The sequence below is a fragment of the Choloepus didactylus genome, chromosome 17 (genome assembly GCF_015220235.1).
Source record: "Choloepus didactylus isolate mChoDid1 chromosome 17, mChoDid1.pri, whole genome shotgun sequence".
NCBI lineage: Eukaryota > Metazoa > Chordata > Mammalia > Pilosa > Megalonychidae > Choloepus > Choloepus didactylus.
In genome coordinates, this window is record NC_051323.1 from 76,890,914 (window position 1) to 76,913,397 (window position 22,484).

General features: G+C 57.1%; 1 protein-coding gene across 1 annotated transcript in view; it reads right to left on the minus strand.

Moving 5' to 3' along the window:
* Positions 1-22,484, minus strand: part of LOC119512160 — a 100,326-nt gene that overhangs the window by 32,566 nt on the left and 45,276 nt on the right. The window contains exon 4 of the mRNA XM_037806648.1: positions 8,966-9,178. Within this exon, the coding sequence (XP_037662576.1) occupies positions 8,966-9,178 (213 nt within the window). The remainder of the gene's footprint in view (positions 1-8,965; positions 9,179-22,484) is intronic.

A 22,484-nucleotide genomic window follows, 5' to 3' on the forward strand; every position in this document is an offset into this window, starting at 1 on the left:
GGGAGCCTGAGACGGGTCTGGACGAGTCGGCATGGAGCCCGCTCCCAAAAGCAGCCCCGAGAGGGCCCACCTCCCCCACCCGCTCAGCCACCAGCCTCGTTCGATCCCGGTCAGGAAAGAACCTGCTGAGTGGAAACAGAGGGGGTGCTTGGCTCACTCACACTCACACACACTCACACAATCCCACACTCAACCTCATACATCACACACACACACACACTCAATCCATCTCACAAACACACTCCCTCACATACACACTCTCTCCCACATACACAGAAAAATGCCCCAAGTTTTCCAGGTAGAGATAATTAAAGACTGATCTCGGTCCTTTAGAAGCACTAAGGATTTTGATAAACGTCTCCCTGGTTTTATGAGCCCTCTCTCAAATGGAGACCCTGAATTTTCGGGAAAAAAAGTGAAGTAAACTTACATGTTGCTGCAGAGAATAGATGCTAAGGCATATACAACATTTGCCTGGAGGTTGGAGGAGTTAGAGCGGGAAAGACGTCTGTGGGCCGCCTGCCCCAGTCCCCTCCAGGATGGCTAGGGTGTGTCCCACGTTTGGAGTTGACCTTTGGAAATCCAGTAGATGGGGCTGGTGCAAATGCACCAACATGAACCCAAAAGGAGCAGCACAAATAAGAAACAAACCAGGTACGGAAATCAAAGGGAACCCCGCAACTGGCTTCACTGAATCCGTCTTCCTCACTGGGGTGAGCTAGTGACGGGGACCCCACGTCAGATGGACGCTGCACCTTCTCCCCAACATCAAGCAGTCTAAAGTATGTGTAATTGGAATCTCAAACGCGTCACCAGGCTGCCCTTCCACGTCCTTTCTGTGCTGTGTAGACCGGAGGGTGCTCCTCCAGTCCTGACCTGCTGCTCTGCTCACAGCAAAGCCTGATCAGGGCCATGGGATCCGGGCGGCTCTGCTGTCTCTTTGTGCCTCAGCAGATAAAGGGGCTAAAACCAGAGCATCTCTGCACACAGGTGGGCCCAGCGAAGAAGTCTAAATTCTCAGCAAGGAACACACATCACTGCTCAAAAAGAGCCGAGGGCAGCCAGTGCTCGATCGAGGTTCCCCTCATGTCCCCGCGCCCTGACACCCACACCGCACCCACCAGTGATGGTGCCGCTGCCGGTTCAGGTTAACAAGGCACTCAGGCCCCAGCAGGGCTCTGACAGGCAGGAGAAAACATCTCCATGGAAAACCACGACGCTGTTCCTACCGAAAGTCTTTGTTAATGGATCACTGTGTGTTTTATGTTTGGAAATATGCTTAGATCGCCCAGAAACGCCCTTCAACCCTCCAGCACCTTCTTGGCTCCTTTCGGGACCCAGAGGCCTGGAGCCGGGGACCCTGAGGTCCCACCCTCCCGTGACCCCGCTTCGGAAAGCCCAGTTGCCAAGGGGGCAGGATCTCAAGGGCTTGTGTCTAGCGCCAGTGGAAAGTGATTTGGTACCAGTCACAACAATTGTGGAGGCCGACTTTTGCAATGTTTTTAAAGCCTTAAAATGGGTATGGAAGGAGTTCTGTTCTGGTACTGGTGGTAGCTCCTGCTGTCCCAGTCCTCACGTAGGCAACGATGACAAACCCCGAACAAAATATTTATTTAAAAATAGCCTTGAAAGAGCAACAGAAGCCTGCAGAAACCAGAGGAAGTTTGTTGCTTGAAAGGGGCCTGCACCTGCAGAGATGTTTCTCGCTGAGGACTCCCACATCTGCTGGGGAGAAAGCTGCCCCCGCACTGTCTGCGGAGTCGGAGGAGCGGCGGGGGTCGAGGCAGCTGGAGACGGAGACCCCGAAGCTTCCTGGATCCTTGGTGGGTGCCTGAAGGGCCCACACGCGTGGGAGCCTCTGAGGAGCCTGAGGGAGAGCAGGCGAGGCTGGAGAGAGTCCAGCTGCTGCCCGCCGAATAGCAGACAGACCTGCCAAATGTGAACGGCTTGGCAAACACCTCGAATCTTCCACTGAAATCCAGAAAGGGTCAAACCTCAGAGCAAAGACTGCAGCTCAGGGCCAAAGAGCTTCCTCCGACTAAGTGAGAACCTGAATAGACCCACCTAAAGGGTGTAAAGTGAAGCTTCTGGAACTTCAGTGCAAAATGCCGTCAGTTAACCCTTTGACAAGAGAGAACAATTGACTTAACGGCATTTTTCATTGAAGTTATAGAAGCTTCATTTTATACTTTTTAGGATCTGTGAACCTACAGACAGATCAATATAAATTATCCAATCTTAAGAACATATAGGAAAGCATTTTTAAAGACATGAAAGCATCAGTGACATTTGAGACAACATCAAGCAGTCTAACGTATACGTAATTGGAATCTCAAAAGGGGAAGGATTGAAAATGGGCAAAAAAAATATTTTTTGAAAGAATAATGGCTTGAAATGCCCTAAATTTGACAAAAAGCATCAACTTACAAACCCACAAATTTCAGTAAACCCCAAGGAGGATAAACACACACTCACACACACGTAGGCACATCATCGTCAAAGCAGATATAAATCCCATCTGACCGTTGGCAGAAGCAGGGAGGGCAGGGATGCTGGGCCGTGTGCTGAGTGCTGAAATGCTACCCGGTCAGACAGAGCCTTCAAAAATGAATATAATGCAGACATTCTCAGGTAAATGAAGCTGAGAGGAAGCATCACCAGGAAGTGCAGAAGTGAGTTATTCAGGCTGGAGGGAAATGATGCCAGGTGGAAACAGTGATCAACAGAAAGGAAAGAAGATACCAGAGATGGTAAAGATGGGGGTAAATGTAAAAGATGCTCTTTTTGTCCTTCTCTAATATCTTTAAAAGAGCTCTTGTTTTTTGCCTATTGTCTATGTAATACCATACATGGTTTCTATTAAATTAGAAATCAACAACAATAAAATATCTTGAAAATCCCCAAATAAAAATTAAGTAGAATACATTTAGGCCTATTGGTTATAGACATAACAGTAAAAGCCCAAAACTGTAAAAACTTCTAGAAGAAAACGTAGAAAACATTTGCAGTCCTGAGGTGGGAAAAGGTTTCTTAATATGCAAAAAGCATTTATCACAAAATCTTAAACACGATAAATTGAATTTCATCATATTCTTCTGTTTGAAAGAAACCATCAAGAAAATGGAAAAAGACAAGCCACAGAGGAAATATTCTTAATCCTGGAGGAAATAGTCACCGTATATATGAACATCTGCAGATCAACAGGATTTGTGGAACATACACAACCCAATATAAATGATGGGTGAAGGATAGAACAGACACTTCACCAATAACCAATTAGCACATGAAAGTTTGCTCAAAAATTAGTAATTAGGGAAACACAAATCAAAACCACAAGGAGATACTGTTTTCCATGCAGTCGAATGGCTAAAATGATGAAAGACACACAAACTGTCGTAGCCCTCACACGTTGCCCGTAGGAGCACACCGTCCCTCTGGAGAACTATTTGCAGATCCTGGTAAGTTAGACACACACCTATGTGTGGCAGGCAATGCTTCTCCCAAGCATTTTCCCATAACAAATAAAAACATTTGTCTGCCGAATCACTTATACATGTGCTTGGCCTCTTTGTTCCTGATTCGCCAAAGTTGGAAACAGCCCAGGTGCCGTCTGCAGGCGAGCAGACAGGCAAACCGCAGTCTGGTCCCGCGCTGGCTGCGTCGGAGCCGACCTGGGCGTGCACACATGTTGCAGCAGACGCCGGCCCGGGGGTGAGCTCCCCGTCATCGCTTGGCGGAGAGCGCAGGGAGGACAGGGGCCACCGGGGAGGACCAGCGGGAGGAGCCCCGCTTCCTGGAGGTCGCGCCCTCCTCCTAGGGGGAGAGCAGAGGAGAACGTGGAGGGACTTCACCAGGCCCATTCCAAGGTGCAGAAATCCAGACTCTTTGGTGAGTGAGACGCCGCCCACGGGAGCCTCAAGGTGAGAGGAGCTCACACATAAAAAGGATGAGACGATGTTCTTTGTGTCCCGACACACGGCTGAGGATTCTTGAACTCCTCGTGGGTCTGGATATTAGAGACGGGCAGAGAGGAGGGCCTGGGAGGGGGAAGGCAGGGGAGGCAGTGGCTGAGACCCCAAGGCCCCAACTCCAGATTCAGGGGGCTCCCCTTGTACCGAGTTGGGTCCCTGATAGTGGAAACCGCCCCGGCAGGCAGGGGTCTCCGAGTGGTGAGAGTTCAGGTGAGCCGCTCGGCCTTGGAAACTCAGCTGAACCCAGGGCCGCGTCACCTGTAGAGGGGACTTTCCCACGTGACTCGGCACCAGCTCTGAGAAACAGCACGTCTGCATTTTGTCACATGCTGACATTTTCTGTTAAAATAGGATTCTCATGAAATTCTAAAGGTTTTCAAGTGTTTCCCTCTCCACTCCAGAGTCTCAAACCCACAAGACCAGTGGATGAGAGAGGCGTCCTGTGGCCATAAGAGGGAGTGGGGCTCTTTCACGGACAGACAATTCTGGCAACAGGTTGCAGCACAGATGACCACCTGCCCTGGTTTCTCCTGGACTGTCCTGCAAGTCCCCAGGCACAAGAAACTTCTCAGTCCCAGGGGTCACCTCGCTGGGTGGCCAAGAGTTCCCTGAGGAGGAGCTGCGCCTGCCCAGCGTACTTCCATCTGGAGCCTTCCTGGGGCACTGACCTGCTCCCTCGTGGCCCTCCGTGGCTGCTGCTGCACCAGCCGGGGCACCTGCTCTCATGTCTCCTTTGCTCCCCACCACCCAAGCCAGCTGCCCAGCACCGCTGCCGTGCTGATCTCGGTTACAGTCGGAAGCTGTGCGTTTCTGTAAATGTAAACAGCTAATGCGTGCGGATTCTGATGGTGAAGAGTTATTGATTGGTTATTCTCTTCAATTAGAGCTGTGTAACCCGAAATGCTTGCCAATCACATGGCCCCACATTCACTTCACCACTCTGAGCCCTCTGCTCTCAATTAAAATCTGAATTTGTGGATTTGAGTTTTTGTTTTGTTTTGTTTCCGGTCCTTGGGAATCCTGGTAAAATGAGAAACACACAAGGAAAGAAAGCAGATGTGCACTGCTTCCAGCTCCCTTTGGAAAAGCCACCTCCGAAGGGCGAGTCCAGCCTGGGTGGCTACACCTGCCCATCAGGGAAAAGATGCCCTGGGCTGCAGCTTCCACTCATTCATTCATTCATTCATTCATCCTTTGGACAAAGGCAGTGCATGCTTGGTGCTTCGGAGATCCACCACCACAAAAACGCTGCCCGCGGCCACCGGCCCTGGGCCCTCGCCCACCTCTACACCAGGTGAGTCCTGCAGACGCGCAGGTGAGAACTGGGTGAGCCCCGATGGGGTCCGGCAACAAGGACACCGATCACGTCACGGAGGCGCCCGGGGCTGAGCAATGAATGCAGACGCGTGGCCGAAGCGGGCGCTCAGCTGCAGCCGCCGAAGGGGCCGGACCCGGCTCCATCACCCACCAGCTCCTGCCCCAGCCCAGCCCGGGCAGCCCCAGATGCTGTGACCAGGTCACCACGGCACCATGCGCTGCACGGCATGACGGCACTAAACGACAGCGCTGACGGAGCCTCAGCTCTCGGTTCACGCAGCGCCGTCCTCCGAGTGCAGGCCCCGATCTTCACCGGCCGATGCACCACCGAGGGCCTAATGCTCGGGGATCGGCGGGCGGTGGGTGGTGGGGCCGAGCCGGGAAAGCGGCTGCAGCGTTGTCTTTTGCTTTTCCGGCTACAGCAGTAAAAACTGTCCTTCATACCCACCCAGAAGACATCAGCGCTTGACAATGACAAATGGGGAGCAGATGTTTCTGGGCCACGAGAATGCAGCTCCCCCACGACACACGGCCTCGGCACGGACAGCCTGCGGGGTGCAGCCTTGGGGGGCCAGGAGGGCGAGGCTCCAGCCCCAGAGCTCGGCTCGGAGGGTGCAGGCCCAGGGAGCCGGCCGCCCCCACCGACTCGGGGCTGTTAACTGCCTTGAAAGAGGACCTGAGACCCTGATTTTCCAGTGGGGTCACTGTTCAGGGTGAGGGTGCTCTCCATCCCAAGGCCGGTACGGCTGGGGAGAGAAGAGGGTCCCATTTTCTGAGGACCTGGGGCCGGACCCTTCTCTTCTGGCTGCTGTGGCTCTGTCTCCTATACCCCCAGCCCCCTCCCCGAGACCCCCAAGGGCAGTGCCTGGGCCGGGCAGAGCAATGGGACAGGGTGGGGCTGGGGCTGGGGCAAGCCCCTTCCCTGGGCCGCTGGTAGCTGCCTGGTGCCCAGGGGACCCCCAGCTTCCCCTCGGAGGGGTGCGCACATGGAGAGAACCCATGGGGTGGGGGGCTGGGAGCGGGCTCTGTCCTCTCCAGAGCCCTGAGTTTGGAGCCACAGCAGGACTCGATTCCACTGCGTCAGCCCCCGGGCCCCGCAGCTTCGTGATGGTGAGAGACGCGGAGCTGGTTCACGACGGCTGGGGGCCGCTGTGGGGAGCCAACGGGTCCCGTACACAGAGCGGCACCATCGTCTCATGAAGGCCTTGCAGGGCCTGGAAGAGGGAAGAGCTTGGCAAACATGACCCCCATCCACGAAACAGCCAAGGACCCCACCCTCGCGTTAGGGGCACAGGCCAGATCCGGGCAGGACAATCCCCTTCCTTCCCGCTTTGGACCTCGGTCGGGCCACCTGCCGAGCGTGGCCTTCACCATGGTCAGCTGCCCCGTGGCCGCCCACTAACCGCGGGACTGAGGGGGCAGCAGGGGCCCCACGAGAGCCGTGCAGACCCAAGAGGGCCCCCCGGGAACGGCGATGTGGGCGCAGTTTTCAGGCTGGAATTCACAGTGGGACACGGGGCTCCTCGGGGGACAGATGCCAGGGCTGCCCCACGCTCTGTTGCTGCGAGGTCTACACGGCGAGAAGCTGGTGTCCGCGTTAATCAGACCCGGGCTGGACACAGGCTCCTCGGGTTCGGGCTGTTAGAACTTGAAGCTGGAACTGTGGCGGGAGTAATTTGAGCAGATGAGGCCTCTCTCTGGGCAATAGATCCATGGCGTTTACTCAACAAGGGAGGGGAACTTGCAGGGAAAAGATGAGCTTCCCCCTCTTTTCAAAACACACTGTCAGCCCTCAGTGCTCAAGTCCGAGGGTTGTGTGAGTGTCCAGAGCCTTTTACGAGTCCTCTGGGCCGGTCAGTGCGGACGCTGGGCTTGATCTCAGCTATTCCGAGCTCGGTGGGGGGAGACGTGCAGGGCGGACTAGGGTGGGCCGGCTGTGAGAGACCTGGCGACGGCAGGGTGCCCATGGCCCACAAAGCGCCCCCACCTCTGCCACTGACCACCCCACGAGGGAGCCGAGAGAGCCCACGAGAGCCTGCAGCCCCCTGTAAGGGCTGTGCTCTCAGCTGCGCCCGGTCACCACTAGCGGAGAAGGGGGCCGACTCCCAGCTGCCCATTTTCCCACCTTCTCTCTGTGACGATGCCTGGGAAGGAGGAGAGACGCACTGTCCTCTGCCGGTCAGTCCATGTGGACACTTCCTTTGGGTCTCACAGAGCAAAGGAAAGGACGCGTGCCTGTCGCTGGGTCTCAGTGCCCAGGTGTGGCACCCTTTCCGGGAGTGGCTCCACAGGGCGCCTCGGTGCCCCACTCGGACGATGAGGTGACCCAGCTCAGGAGCCTGTGCTGCAGTGGGGCCTCCGGGCACCTCGGGCAGGTGCAGCTGCAGGTGGGGGGCGGCCCCTGATCCCCTGGGCCCGCTGTAGGTGACGCACTGGGGATGATAACACCAGCCCCCAAAACTATGTGAGGTCACAGTTTTAAACAGTTTCCTTAGACAAGTCTACTGTGAGGCCACTGTGCTGGATCCCCTGAGTCTGCCTTCCCCCATCTGAAAATGGGGTGAAGCTATTACCTGCTTTCCCCCATCTGAAAACGGGGTGAAGCTATTACCTGCCTTCCCCCATCTGAAAATGGGGTGAAGCTATTACCTGCCTTCCCCCATCTGAAAATGGGGTGAAGCTATTACCTGCCTTCCCCCATCTGAAAACGGGGTGAAGCTATTACCTGCCTTCCCCCATCTGAAAATGGGGGGCTGTCTCAACAGGCTGTGGTTGAGCACACGGAGATTCTTTTAGAACAATATGTGCTCATAGATTTTCAGCAAATCCTAGGCTCCCATTTCAATTTGATAGAAAGATGCATTTCACCTTGAATCTAGGCAGAAACAGGGGACACCATATCTTATGCCCAAGTCCCAAACACTGGCCTATGTCAAGCTAAAAACCTTTCTCTTTACGCGGGCGCCGGGGTGCTGGCGGTGGTCGGACATGGCAGCCCCCCCGTCTGCGTCCTTAGATGCAGGATTTGGAAGCTGGTCTGAAGTGGCCACCGTAATTTTGTCACCTTTTCTTTAGGAGAGGCCCTGGCTTTCCAGGTATGTTTGTTCGTTTGTTTTGTCATTTAAGCTAATGTGGTGCAACAGATTTAAAGTAGAAACTACTCTTTCTTCCTCAGTAAACACTAGAATTTCCCTGTTTGAACTAAATACAAGAAACACAAAGTCAGACTGAAAGAACCAGCCCCTCCACCTGCTCCCCTCAGACAGTGAATGAGGGGCCCGTCTCCCCACGGAGCGGGGGTGGGTGAGGCAAGCGGGGGCTTCGAAAGGGACTAGCAGTTGTGAGGATTCGCTATGAGGGACGATTTATGTATCAGTGGAAGGTACGCTTTAAAATGCAGCTTTCTTGCAATGAAGCATGTTCACGCGCACACACAGGCCCCAGGCCCAGCCTCTGGCCTGAGGAGTCCCAGCCCGGACCCGGGCCCGCGGGAGCCCAGGGAGAGGCCGCAGCCAAACAAGTTTTTCAAGTTTACAACCATGTCTTAAAGTAGTGCACGATGCTTCAATTTACATAGTGTGAAATCAAGGAGGAAAAAGACAACATTAACCATGGGCAACTAAATTTCTCAAAAATATTTTCTTAGCACAGGCTTACAAATTAATCCCCAAACTTACAAGTCTCGACAGGATGCACGGAGAGCCCGCTCTTCACCTGATGCCCAGCCTTGCTGTCCTTCAGGGCGGGCGAAACCCGGGGAAGCTGCCAGCTCAGTCTTCCGGAACCAAACCTCGAGACACGGGGCCGGGGACCGACGAGCTCCAGCAGCTGCGTCTCTCCGCGGGGCAGGCTCAGCGCGTGTGTGCACAACACGGTAAGAAGTCGTGCGCCTGAGAACAGGAAAGAGGTGCTAATAACTCACAGGCAAAGATAAGCGATGCTGGGAGCATGAGGTCAATCAGATAAAGATGCCGCGTACACAACTTGGACTTCAGCCGATTGTTTAATTTATCCTAAAAGGAAAAGGAGGAGAGACGGTGGGGCCCAAGAGTGCTAGGAATGGGCTTGCCACCAGCTGACTCTTTTAAGTGCTGCGTGATTTATTTCAATTCCATCTAAATAAGGCTTGGCAGTTTGCTTCATCTTCTTAATCTTCTTTCAGTCCTTTTCCTCCTCTTTCTTCTAAGAAAGCAGGCAGAGCTTTCCTGGAATCCCATAAACACCGCCATGTCTTAGGAGGCTTGAGATATTGCTCTCAATGTCTGCAATTATTTGAAGGAAGATGCAGGGTCCCGTCGGGTCTGGGGAATCCCAAAGGATCGCTGTCACCTGCTGCAAGGAGACTCGCCAGGACTTGAGCTCGAGAGGGTTTCTTTCCTCCCCCAGATATCGCCAAGCGCTTTGCTGATCTCATGTGTTTTGACTACACCTCTATTAAGCTTGGAAGCCGAGAAGTCATATCTTAATCTACGAGTTAAGGAAACTGCAAGACAGAGGTTAAATGACCCTCTCAAGTGCCTGGTGACAGGCTGGAGCTAGAACCCAGGTCTCCCCTGCCCTGGCTTCGTTCCCTGCACTCTGGTCATTTTCCACAGAATCGTCTTGCACCATCGGTGGGCACGTGTGGTGTCTGTAAACAAAGGCCGCTGTGCTCGCCTCGGCCTGGAGAGAGAAGGCTGCACCGCGGACGTCGGACGTGTGTTTAAACTTCACTCTTGGCCGGCAGGACTTCTCCTGCCTTCCTACCCTTCCTACTTCCATTGCAATGTCTCAGAAGTCACAAAAGGGTCAGCGTGGAGCCAGCCGGTGGGTGGGAGTCGGCAGGAAAATGGGGGGGGGGGTCTCATTAGGAACAGGTTGTGTTTGGGTCAGTTGTTCTTGTCCCAGAACCTCCAACAGAACAGCTTTCCCCCACTCCTACAGCCGTCAAGAAGCAGAATAATGAGACTTTCAATCACACACAAGGCTGACGATCAGCTCGTCAAAATCCTCCTTTTCCTACTTCCTCAAAATCCAGTTCTCGGAAAAGCGTTTCACCCCCCATGTGCCTGGTTTACGTCAGAGCCGAAGCTTCAGGGAAGGACGGACATGGTGGTGTCCTCCTCGGCGTCCGCCCACCTGCCTCTGCGGGCTCCGCGGCCAGGACGGCCACCTGCACACCTGTCAGGCTGGGGACACGCTGCTGCGGCCAGCTACCGCACCTGCTCACGCTCCGTGCCTTCTCTGTCCTCAGATGCTGCTATCCCTTCTTTCTAGACCTTCTTTTCTTTCTTTCAATATTTTATATTTTACGGCTTAGGTCATTAGGACACCATTAGGGTGTTAGTTATGGACGGCACATTTCTACTACTTCCTGGTATATTTATTTTCTTTAAAAAGTCAATTGGATGCATTAAATAGTAATGATGGTGGCGAGTGTTGACTGAGCCTTGCTCCGTGCCGGGTGCCAGGCTGGGCGCACTCACGCCTTGTGACTTCCCTGTTCGTCACCACGGCAGGCTCCGGGATGAAGCAACTGGTGAGTCCTGCACACGAGAACCGAGGCTCAGTTCTGAAATGCATGGAGACCCCCTGCCCAGCCCTGAAAGGGGGGCCTTCCCTGCGCAGATGTGTTCCCCTGGCCCATCCTTGGCCCAGAAGGGAGAGATAAGGAGTCAGGGGTCCGTAGCCACGCGAGCCGAGCCCTGGGAGGGCAGAGAGGAGGGGTTCAGACAGGCACGGGGGGCAGAGCCTGGCGCCCAGGGGGTTCTGCTCCTGCTGGGCAGTGCCAGCTCGGGGCGAGTGGCAGGGATGGGAGCCCCATCTCTCCCCCACAGACCGAGAGGCAAACACGAGTGTGGGACCCACCCCACACCCACTGCACACCCCCGTGGCACACACAGAGCACACACACACGCACCCCCGCACACACCCACACACCACGTACACGCACACCACACATCCTTATGCACTCACACACATGCCACACGCGTGCCACACGTGTGCCCACATGCACATACACACACATCTCCACACACACACATGCACACCCACACCCACACATCCACATGCACACACACTACAGACGCCCACAGCCACAGCCTACACCAAACCACACCCAGCCACATGCACCACAGACACCCACATTCACACCCACCCATGTGCCCCCCACAGCCCCACATACCACCCCACCACCCACAGCACACACACAAGCACACCCCCAGGCTTGCACGCTCCTTCTCACCCCCCTCGCTGCCGGCCTGCTCTGGGTGAACTGACACATCCTTCCTTCCCTTGGTGCCTGGGGAGTCCCCGGGGCCTCTTGAAGGAAGGCAGCCCAGGGCAGGGGGCCACCTCGTCTACTGTCCACCCCGGCCATGCCTGGGCGTGGGAGGCAGAGCTGAAGGGAGCAAGCTGGGGGCCCCGTGCCTTCACCTACAGGGACCAGCGTCGGGACCTGCTGCCTCTGGGCCCCGGAGAAGAGAACGAGTGCCACTGGACAGGCAAAGAGGGCTGGAGGCCAGCAGGCACTGTTCTTTTTTTTTTTTTTTTTTTTTAGTGGCCATATGGTTGTTTTATTTTTAATTCATTTAATTGAGATATATTCACATACCACGCAGTCATACAAAACAAAGTGTACCTTCAATTGTTTACAGTGCCATTATATAGTTGTGCATTCACCAAAATTAATTTTTGACATTTTCATTACCACACACACAAAAATAACAAAAATTAAAGTGAAAAGGAACAATTAAAGTAAAAAAGAACACTGGGTGACTTTATTTTTTTCCTTCCCCCATTTTTCTACTCATCCATCCATAAACTAGAAAAAAGGGTGTGTGGTCCATATGGCTTTCCCAATCACATTGTCACCCCTCATAAGTTACATTTTTATATGGAGAATGTCATTTTGAAATGCAACCTGGGAGCAAGCAGATGCCTTTTATAAAAGAGAATCCATTTCTGGTGTTTTGCATTCCAGCTGCATTAGCAAATAAGAACACTTAGTAGCAGGCACTTTTGATGATCTATTTGCCTTGTTTTAGCTTTCCCTCTGCAGGGCAGCAAAGCCCTCTTGGCCTGGTGGGTCTGGCTGGGGGCTTTGCAGCCACTCCCCTGCTCCACCTGCGGGTCCTCCAAGGCCCCCTGTAAGCCGAGGCCCCTGCAGCCGAGCCGGGCTCCCTCCTGTGCCTGGTCTGACCCCCCCATTCCTCAGAAGGATAAAGGCTAAAGGTGCCTGCAGGCAGGTGTGGGGGCACAGTAGTTTCCCCAGAGCCCACCCTCAGGGGCCCAGAAGCAGAGCTGGTGCGGCTCAGGCAGAGCCCCTCCGGCCCCAGACACCGGCCAGACCCGGGATCTCGGTGAAATGCAGACCCTGGTGCCTGAGGGCTGGCCTGGGCCTCTGTGTTTTGGACCCACCAACCAGCTCGGAGGAGCAGGTGGTCTTCAGAGATTACAGCCCACCCCAGAACCTCACACTGTTGGAGAGACCCAGGCCCAGGAGGCGGCTGCCCCCCATGGCCCCCAAGTCCAGCTCTGCTCAGCAAGGAGTGGCTGAGCCCTTGGCACCGATGGACTCCAAGCGCCCCATTCTAGGGTATGCTCTGGAAGCTTCTTTCCCAGCTGCCACTTACAGCCCCTTTTGAGGAACAACGACATCTGCATTGATGTATTTATAAAATACAGACTGGGGTCGCACAGAGAGAAGGAGGCCGGCTGTCCCAGACACAAACCCTGGATGCGACTCTGGGGACAGCTGTGATGTGGGGCAAATGCTCAAGCTTCCAGAGCCCCATTTCCTCAGCTGCTCCGGGCCCTGCTGTGGGGACCATGAACGCGGTTTAGCTGCAGGGCCCGGGGCCTGCTGGAGCCCCCGACAGCAGCTGGGGCCCGTTCACTGATCCGTCTGGCAGTTGTCACTGGAAACACAGTCCCCGCAGCTTGGGCAGAGGGTGGTGGGCACCTGAACCAAAGGAGAGGGACCACGTCGGCCCATGTCACCCTTGGGAACTCGGGGCACCTCCCAGCCGCCAAGTCACACAGAGAGAAACAGCACCGTGGAGGCGGGAGGGAGAGCCCAGCATGGCACAGTTCCCCAGTGGGTGACCCCAGCGCCAGCTGGAGACCCCAGCCCTCCCGGCCCCCGGGGTCAGGTCAATCCCTTCCGCTGCCTGAAGTCAGTGCAACACCACAGGACATTAGTGCCAACGGGAAGGTGTCTGAATCTAGACCTTGTCCGAAAGCCCCAGCAAAAACCGGCCTGGAGCAGCTCGCCTCAACGCTGGGACCCTCACCACTTCTGACAACCGAGTCAAGGAACCCAGGAAGGTGAGGCCAGTTGTGTCGATCTCTGGACGCTCCTGAGCCGGACGCTCACACGTGGCGTAGGGAGGGACGCGGAACGCTCCGGTGAGTTTTCATCTCTGCTGGATTCCTCTCCTCTCACCCATGTCTGCTCTGGTGGAGCCGGGACACATGGGTCAACAGTGGGGGGGGGGTCCCCAAAGCCCATGCTGGGGAGCGGATGGGGCGAGCTGCGCGGCCTGTGTGGTTCGGCTGTGGTTGAAGTTTGCTCAGATCTAACTTCAGACCAGCTTGCAAACGACTTCGAGATACCAGAGGGACAGAGAAGTTCTGGAAGGCTGGAAATGAGCAAATATCACCACCATTTCCCAAAGGCAATGGAGTCTAAACGCTACCAAAAGGCAAATTCACTCCAGTTTCCAGGAAAATCCAGAAGGGGCAGGAAACAAGGCCTGCAAGGGTTTGGGAAGAAAGGGGTGGTCTCTGGGAGGCAGCTCGAGCTCTCTGAGAGAAAGTCATTCCATGCTAACCTCATTTCCTGTTTTGACGAGCTTCACCAGAACAGTCAATTAGGGGAATGCCCCAGAAAGTGTGTCTTGCTTTCAGTAAAGCATCTGAAAACCTCTCATCTTATCCCATCTATGCAAGATACAAAAACTGGGCCAGATGATTCTATGGCTGGGAAGAGCCTCCCCTGGAGGTCAGCCGTCCCCAGAGGTCACCAAGGGCGTCGCGGCCGCCCCCTCTGTGGCCAGAGCTCAGCAGGCCGCCCCCGAGGTCTCGTGTGGACAGGCTTGGGGGGGCTTTCTGCCCACGGGCAAGGTGGTCTCGGACCCCTCCCCGCAGCCTTTCACAAGCAGGTTGAGGGGTCGTTCCCTCCGAGGGGTGCAGGGACACACACGTGGAGAGGCTCCGGGCTCCATTCTGGGTTCCGTCCACTCGCCATTTTAGAAATAACTCAGCAGGAGAGAGAAGGCACATGTGTCCAGTTCACAGGTCCCCAAATCTCCCAGGAAGAAATGCCCCAAGAGCCCCGACCCCAAAGGGCTAGAGCTCCCAGGGCTGAGAAGGACGAAATGAACCTGAAGTGCTGAGCTTTGTGGACAGTGAATCCACTGTAGGGTCACAAAATCTATGTGCTGAGTCCTGGCTGTGCCACAAAGAGTGTGGTCAGAGAGGAGAAAACTCCAGAATCGTCATCTTCACTTTTTAATTGTTTCCATAAAATTGGGCTATTTCCTGGGTGTGACAGAGGCACCAAAAATCTCTCCCCTGCTTATCTTATGGCCTTGTGGTGAGGACAAAATAAGTCAGAAGTGCCAAAGGCTGAAAAAGGGAAAGCTCTGAAATTCAAGGTAGTATTATTATTTGTTGTAAGGTGCTTTCCCTCAAAAAGAAAAAAACGTCTCGCAAGGCTGTGAGTAGGTGAGTAGAAAATGATTCAGCTCGGCCCCTCCTCCTCCATCCCCGGCCCGGGCCGCCGGGTCGCTGAGCCTCCTCGCTGAGCCCGTTTCCAGCACCGTCTCTCTCCCCGAGGTCCTTCCCGTGGGTCTGCTTTGCACTACCCGAAATTCCTGGTTTGTGGGAACTCAGTGGCGATTCACGACCTTCCCCCACGGGGTCGAGTCTGCAAAGCTGCAAACCGAATCAGCGGCCAGCGTGGACATCTCGGCCGGTGTTTAAACTCCTCTCAGACCTCCAGTGCCCTGCGCTGACACCTGCGACCCTCCCTGCCGCACGAGCCCTGGCGCAAAGCGAGGGTGATGCAGAGACAAGCTGACAGACAGACAGATGGAAGGGACTGCCGTAAACACCCTTCGGTTCGGCGCACCCATCACTCAGCCGTTTCGGGCCTTGGAGTCCCTGGAGTGGGATTTTCTGGGACGATGGGGTGCTGGCCGGGTGGAAGCTGCATTTAAATTAATTAAAAGAGAGAGGAATCTAGTGCAGTTCCCTAGTCTCAGGAGACACCTACAGGGGTCAGTGGGCGCGTGTGGCTGCCGAGCCGGACCGAGCCGCCTCAGACAGCGGGCATCCCCGGGGCCGAAAGGGCACCACGCCTGGGCTGGGTTCCAGCACGCCCCAGTGATTCCAACATCCAGCCGCTGCCCAGACCAGTCTCCTCTGCCCCGTCCCCCTTGGGCACTCATTTCTGCCTCTCCCTGGCCAGTGACATCATCTTCTGAGCCCACAAGGAACCCTAGAGGGTGAGACTCCGGGAAACAGGCCGGGGTCCAGTTCTGCTCACGTGCATGAGTGGGGGCTCCTCTCCCCGGGGCTCCCCATGCCAAGACAGGTGTGTCCGAGGGGCTGCCTTGGGTGTGAGCGAGTGCCCCGGCCGTGCCCACGAGCCCACGATTGGCCTCAGCACTCGGGGGCTTGTCCCCACCGGCCGTGGCACCCTCTCACGGCTGCTAGAACCAGCAGGGGGAATGAGACTCAGCAGGCTGGGGTCGCACGGGGCTTCTTGGTGCCCGGTTTCAGCTGGAACAGATCGGGCAGTGTCCTGACGGAAAGCCCGGGGCTCCCTGGCTTCTCCATCCACCAGCCACAGAGACAGAGTGTGCTGTCCTCACCCGCCAGACAGCGGCCAGAATGGTGGGCACCGGTGCCCCAGTGTGGCCTGAGAGGCCGTGGGGTGACGGAGAAGATGTGCCGACTCGGAGCCAGGCGTAGGCCCGTGTCCCAGGGGGATGACTGCCCTTCTCTCTACCCCTTGACCCTGGTTTATTTTCTTCGTGGAAATCTCCAGTGCCAACAATGACCCCATGTGCTCCTGTTTTCACACTCACTTAACCAGGCTGGACTCCGCCGCCATCAGGTTGAATTCTTGGGGGTGGGCACAGGGACCTCTCCAGACAGAGTGGTCCGAGAGGGCCTCCCCGCGTGGGGTCACCGGGGCCAAGACCAGGAAAGGCAGAGGGCCTGTGTGTATCCTCGTGGCTATCGGTGACTTCCCAGACACGTGAAACGCTGAGCGGGGCCTTGGGGTCTCTTCTCCGTGTCAGCTGAGTGGACAGTGGGGCCGGCGGGCAGAGACGGAAGGCGACTGGGGGGCTCTTGAGCTGGTCTCCAGGGGGCCGAGTCGTCCTGCTCGGGGCTGGAGAAGATGCTGTGATGTCTGCTTGTGCCAAGGAACACTTAGTTGCCGAGCTTTGTAGGGTGGATTGAAGGAATCAGGGGGTCGGAACGAATGGCACTGGGCTCGGATGGCTCGGAGTGGAGCTCCAGCTGTGGCCGCTCTCGGGGTCCCCGCACAGGCTCCGGCATGGCCTCCTGCACCTGCACACAGGAGGCCTGAGCACAGCTCGGCGGAATGAATAAGTGGACGGTGACAGCCATGTGGCAGGAGGGACGGGCAGGGGAGCCGGGGCCCCTGCAGGAGGCCCGAGGCCGGGGTGGCTTGGGGGCCACTTCCTGATGGCGTACAGTTTCTCTCCAGCGTCAGCGTGGCTCTAGAGAGCTCCTCCGGAGAGGGCTGAGAAAACGCAGGCGAGACATGGCTGGTGACACGCATCAAGGTCAACACACTTCCCAAGACATCGCGACGTCCCAGGCTTGTGACGTGGGCACTTGCATTCTGGTGGAAATTAATCTCAGACACTATTTGACATTCTTTAAATTAGTGTTTGGATATAAGTAATAAGCAGGAACCCACCTGTTCTTTAGTTTTGCTTTTAATGAAGGAGAAGGGACTAAGACACGTGGAAACCAGATGGAAAGCGGAAAACCGCCTGGAGGAGCCCCTGCCAGAGAACCACGGACACATCCAGGCGGCTGCGGAGGCCTCGCGCTCTGGAAGGCCGGCCGGGGTCCCGGGGCACCTGCTCCACCTGTCGGCGGCAGGTGAGGTGCCGGGGTGGGGCCCTCTGATTTTTCTGCGTCTGTGTCATTTTCGATCAAGCCTGTCATAAGCTTCCTGTTTCATCTCCCAGTTATTCTGAAACAAAAACATGCCTGACAAACACAGGTCACTGCCAACCGCACTGACAGTCGCTCTAGCACATGGGAACTGAAAAGGGAAAGATTGTAAATGCCACAGTTTACCGCACTCAAATGGTGACGAGCAACAAAACCCGTGGGTGGGGGGTGCCGGGCCCCATTTACACAGCTCAGAAGAGACGGACACACTCTGCTCCCCGGGGCCCACCCAGCCCTGGCCCTGTCCATAGGGGCCAGATGGACAACCCCCAACCCGGGCTCGCCATCCCTGTGCCCCTGCGGGCCTGCGGACAGCCCTGTGAGTGGCCGTTTGGGAGGACGGAGGCCGAGCCCCTCGGCCCTCTGCACCCCAAGCAGGGTCTACCCCCCAGGGCAGTTGGTCCTGAGTGGAAAAGCTCATGCCAAGCGGCCTTGAGTGGGGTGCAGAGAAGGAGAGCCAGGAAGCGGGGCCCCAGCGGGCAGGGGCCTGGGGACAGCTCAGGGAGAGCGATCCGGGAACGACTGCTTTGCCAGCGGGGACTGGGGCTATCTAGCTCCCGAGAGGTGCCCCGCTCATGGAGACCGCTCAGAGCTCCCAAACAAGTGAAGGGGTATTTCCAAAGAGAGAGACGGCAGCAGATTCAGAAATAGGGGGACACCCCACTCCACACTGTAGCCCCAAAGGCCAGCTTCACCCTTAAATCTGCGGCTCGGGCACACCGGGGAGCTGGCAGTCCTGAGGGAAGGGGTCACAGCCCAGCCTGGCCTCTTACCTCAGCCATATTCTCTGACCAGGCCCCTCAAGCGCTCGACAGGGGGCAGCTCTGCCCTCGACCACCCCAAGCCCCCGTGGACACCCGGCCACCCTCCCCAGGCCACTGCCCACAACGCCAGCCTGAGTTCACCCCAAAAACCAGCTGTCCCTGCCTGTCCCCACTTTTGTTAATGGCCCATGTTGCTAAAAAGGTGGGGACGGAGAATCTCCATCCTTCCCCGAGAGTCACAATGCACGGTAGCTTGCAAAAGGCTTGGAGAAGTTAGAACATAAAAGTTTAAATAAGTCTATTGTGTGCTCCCCAGACGTATCGGGGGCAGACCCCCTTGTGCCCAGGAGCTTGGCGGGCAGGTTCTGTGAGGGGCCTGGGGCAGAGCTGCTCAGGGGGGACCCCACTGGGCCTCGGCCAGGTGACCCTACCCAGCTGCCCCCCCCTGCGGCCTCCCTGCCCAGGGCCCACAGCTGCCCCCAGCTCCCAGCTCCTGCCATCACGGTGCACGGGTGGCCAAAGGAACGGCCTGGATTTGTTTTTTATTTTTGAAACTCGCAGTGTCCCTCTGATACCTGTCCCCAGTGCCCTGCACACACGAGGTCACTGCTTTACTCAAACCGGCTGCCTGACTTTTCCCCGGAGGCCCCCCTGGCTCCGGGAGTGGAATTCTGACCCCTTGGAGAACCCAACCCCCGGGAGACCCGCACCCAGACCGAGCTGATGGGAAGAGTGGCGTGTCCTGGAGCCCGGGCTTTCCCACGTGGCTCGCTGTTGGGGCCCCAAGTCACGTACCCTGTGCCCGCCTGGTACCCGCGGGAAACAGGAACTTAGAGACGCTTCAGTGGCCACCATGGGTGGGGGGCAGGTCCCTCCGGCCCCCCCATTGAAACAGATGAGGCTCACAGCCCAGGGTGCTCACCACTTCCGAGTGGGCTGGGAACCCAAAATAACACAGCCTGGGGGGATTTGCGATGGGACCCTGACCCCAGCCCCAGGAGGAGGGGCGGCCTCCAGGACCCTTCATGTCACAGGGGAAGAGAGCGAAGGTTGGGGGCCGCGGCCTTCCCAGGGGTGTGGCCAGGAGGGGCCCCAGGCTCCCGGCTCGGAGGCTGCCATCACCCCTCTCCCACCGGCACCCCACCCCCGGGCACAGCAGCCCTCACCAGGAAGACCCTGAATTCCCACCTTCCTTCCGCTGTGAGACCTGAGCTGGTGGGCCTGGGGGCTCCTGTGTCTGGTTTTCTAGTTACCATCAGAGAAACCGGAGACCACCTGTCAGGTACTTCAAAGGCCCGTCCCCCAGTCAGAGCTGGGCACACGCAGCGTCCATGTTGGACGGTCCAGGAGGCGCCCCCAGCTGAGCTGCACTGTGTCCTACAGGTCACTGAAGCTGGGGGAGCCCCATGGGGGTGCTCCGGACCTGAGGGATGGCCTCGGGGTCACACAGACCGAGCGTTAATATCACACCCTGAGGACAAGCCACCGGCCAGCTCCCGTTCACGCCCTTCCTCCTCCTGGCTCCTCGGATGGTAAACTGAGGCAGAGAGACACAGTGGCTCGACGTCCCCGGGAGCGGCGTCTGCCCCCCTCATTGATCCAGGCTCGTCCAGAGCTGAGGGGGCTGTGGGGGGTGCACACTGCAGACCTGGATTTGCTGTGACACATACAGCCCCCCCACCTCCCTGCTGAGATGCCAAGTGGGGCCCCCGGCCACCTGCCGGCGAGGGCACTGAGGCCCGTTCTGCGTGTTTCCAGCACCGGAGTCTTCACCAGCGCTCAGGAAAACGACGGCGAGGGCCGCGTGGCACTCATCTGGAGTCGCACCAGATGCTGGCAAGGCCGGAAGCCAACTTCCAGGGCACACTGACGCGGTGGCCGAGGAGGAAGGGGCTGGCCCCACGGGGATCTGACTCTCAGGACCTCGTCGTTTTCATCTCAGAAAATTAAAACCCGGAGGAGGCTTACTGCTTATCACAGATGAATTTTAGTGGTAAGCGGTGTGGGCTTTTTGTGAGAATTGCCAGGAATTTGTGCCCTAGAGATGTCAAGGCAGGGGAGAGTGGGCCCTCCACTCGAGGGGCCACTTCTGCTGGGTCCCCGGGTCTCAGCTGCAGCCGCCTAACCGAGCAGGCGGGGAGCCTTCCTGCAGGGCCTGCCCCGAGCTGTCGTGTCTGTGGAGCCTCCATGTGTCACTACAGTCAAAGACTCCGCGCCCCCCGCCAGCAGAGGGGGCCCCCCAGCACCCCCAGGAACCCCTGTCCTCTCGCACTTGCAGAGGCTGCTGCTGCCCCAGGCACGTGCGCGCGTCTCCCCCTGGGGAGGAACCCGTGTCGGGTGCTGTGCCACCTTCTGGGGTAAACAAGAGCTCACGGGCAAGTCAGCTCCCCGATCCCGAGAAGCTGGGAGGTTTGTCCACCTTCTGGCACAGCGTGATGCCTACTAGCACCTTTGGGTGACATGCCAAGTGGAAACAGAGGGGAGCCAGCAACCCCAGAGCTGCCCCCCAAGATGGCCGCCAGGTCAGGAGCCCCCAACCCCAGCCTTGGCCGTTGTCTCTTCCTGAAAGGTAAAAACCAACTTTCAAAGAACTGAGCTTCAAAATCCTTCTAGTGGCCCCACAGCCTGGCGGACCTTGCGACCTGGGCTCTGAGGAGGGCAGGGGGCCTTCTGAAGAGCTGGTCCCACCCTGGGGAGGAGTCAGGGCCCTCACGGGGAGCCCCAGCACTGGAAGGGCCTGGAAACACCACCCCATGTTGTCAGTCGTGTCCCCACAGCTGCAACCCTCGGCAGAGCTCCTCAGGGTGGGTCTCCGGGTGCAGCAGCACCCACGTGTGGCTGTGTGGCAACGCTGACCTGGGCCCACCCAGGCCTTCCACAGGGTGGGGGGACATCCGGGCCTCGACAGCCCCCGGCTGCGCAGAGGCACGTCCAGGGCTGCCTGCTCCCTCAGGGCGTGTGGGCTGTGGCCAGGCCCCGGGGCGGGCAGAGGGAGGGCGGCTGCCCAGCACTGGTCACCCTGAGCTGACCGTCCCCAGCGTGGAGGCGCCAGGTGCTCGGCGGCCCTCTGGACAGGCTGACACACGTCATCCCCGAGCTCCTTTCCCGGACGCGGCACATTTCTCTCCCAGCCAAGCTCGGCCCCTCCGGCGCATTCCTTACGGCTCCTCCTGTCAGGCTCCCACAGCAGGGCTCGCTATGGCATCTCCTCAACTAGAATAGAAAACGTATCACCCCTTGGGCCCCCTGACCGCCTCCCGGGGAGGGGGCTGCAGGAGCACCTGCCTCAGAGCCGGCACCCTGTGGGAGAGGCAGGGTTGACATACGACCAGGCCAAAAAAAAAGTTCAAAAAGATTGTTTATCATTTTAAAAACTAACCTCATACAGGAAATAGAAGAAACAAAAACAGCGGACGGTGGCCCTGAAGGTGGCAGAACTGGAGGTGCACACGCTGGTCACAGCTGAAAGGTGTTTTCCTCAGTTTCCATTTGAACCCCACAGGGTCACGGGAACAGGGAGTGGGCGCCGGCAGTCAGCTCAGGGGCGCGGCACTGCGGGATCCGGGGAGCACTGGCCGCCATGTCCCCAGCCGGGCCGTCCCCGCAGGCGTGGCCATCTTGGCCGGACAGGCCGGAACCCACCCGTGCCCACCTCCCCTGCCCCATGTCCACCCCTCCAAGGACGCTGTCCTCCGGCCTCGCACCCTGGCCAGGGCCGCGCAGACCTCGGGACACGCCGCAGCTGGCCGGCCTCGCCCGGATGCGATGGACACCAAGCGAGGCCACCGGAGGCTGATCCCACCCAGAACCAGCCCCCTCCATGAAGTGCAGCTTGGCTGGGGGTGGGGGCTCCAGGCGCCACAAGAAAGTGAGGATGGACGGACACAGAAGAACATCCTTTCCAGAACGAAACACCAGAGAACAGGGGGCAGGGGTCCTCCCTCCCTGGAAAGAACAAGAAACACAAACACTGCATCGTATACATGCCAAGAAGACACCAAGTAAAGGGCTTCAAGTCATTATCTTGCTGTCAAAGAAAGACATTGGGCTTTAAAAAAAAGGAAAGAAAGAAAGAAAAAGAAAAAAACTCTGCACGCCAACATCTCAAAATAGAACCAAAACCTGCAAATCATACTCAGGAGTCTATTGTGAACTCATGTTTTAGCATGCTGCTGAAAAGGTTAATAATTTTCCTACCGAAACTGAATGTGGGTTGTGAAAGAACATT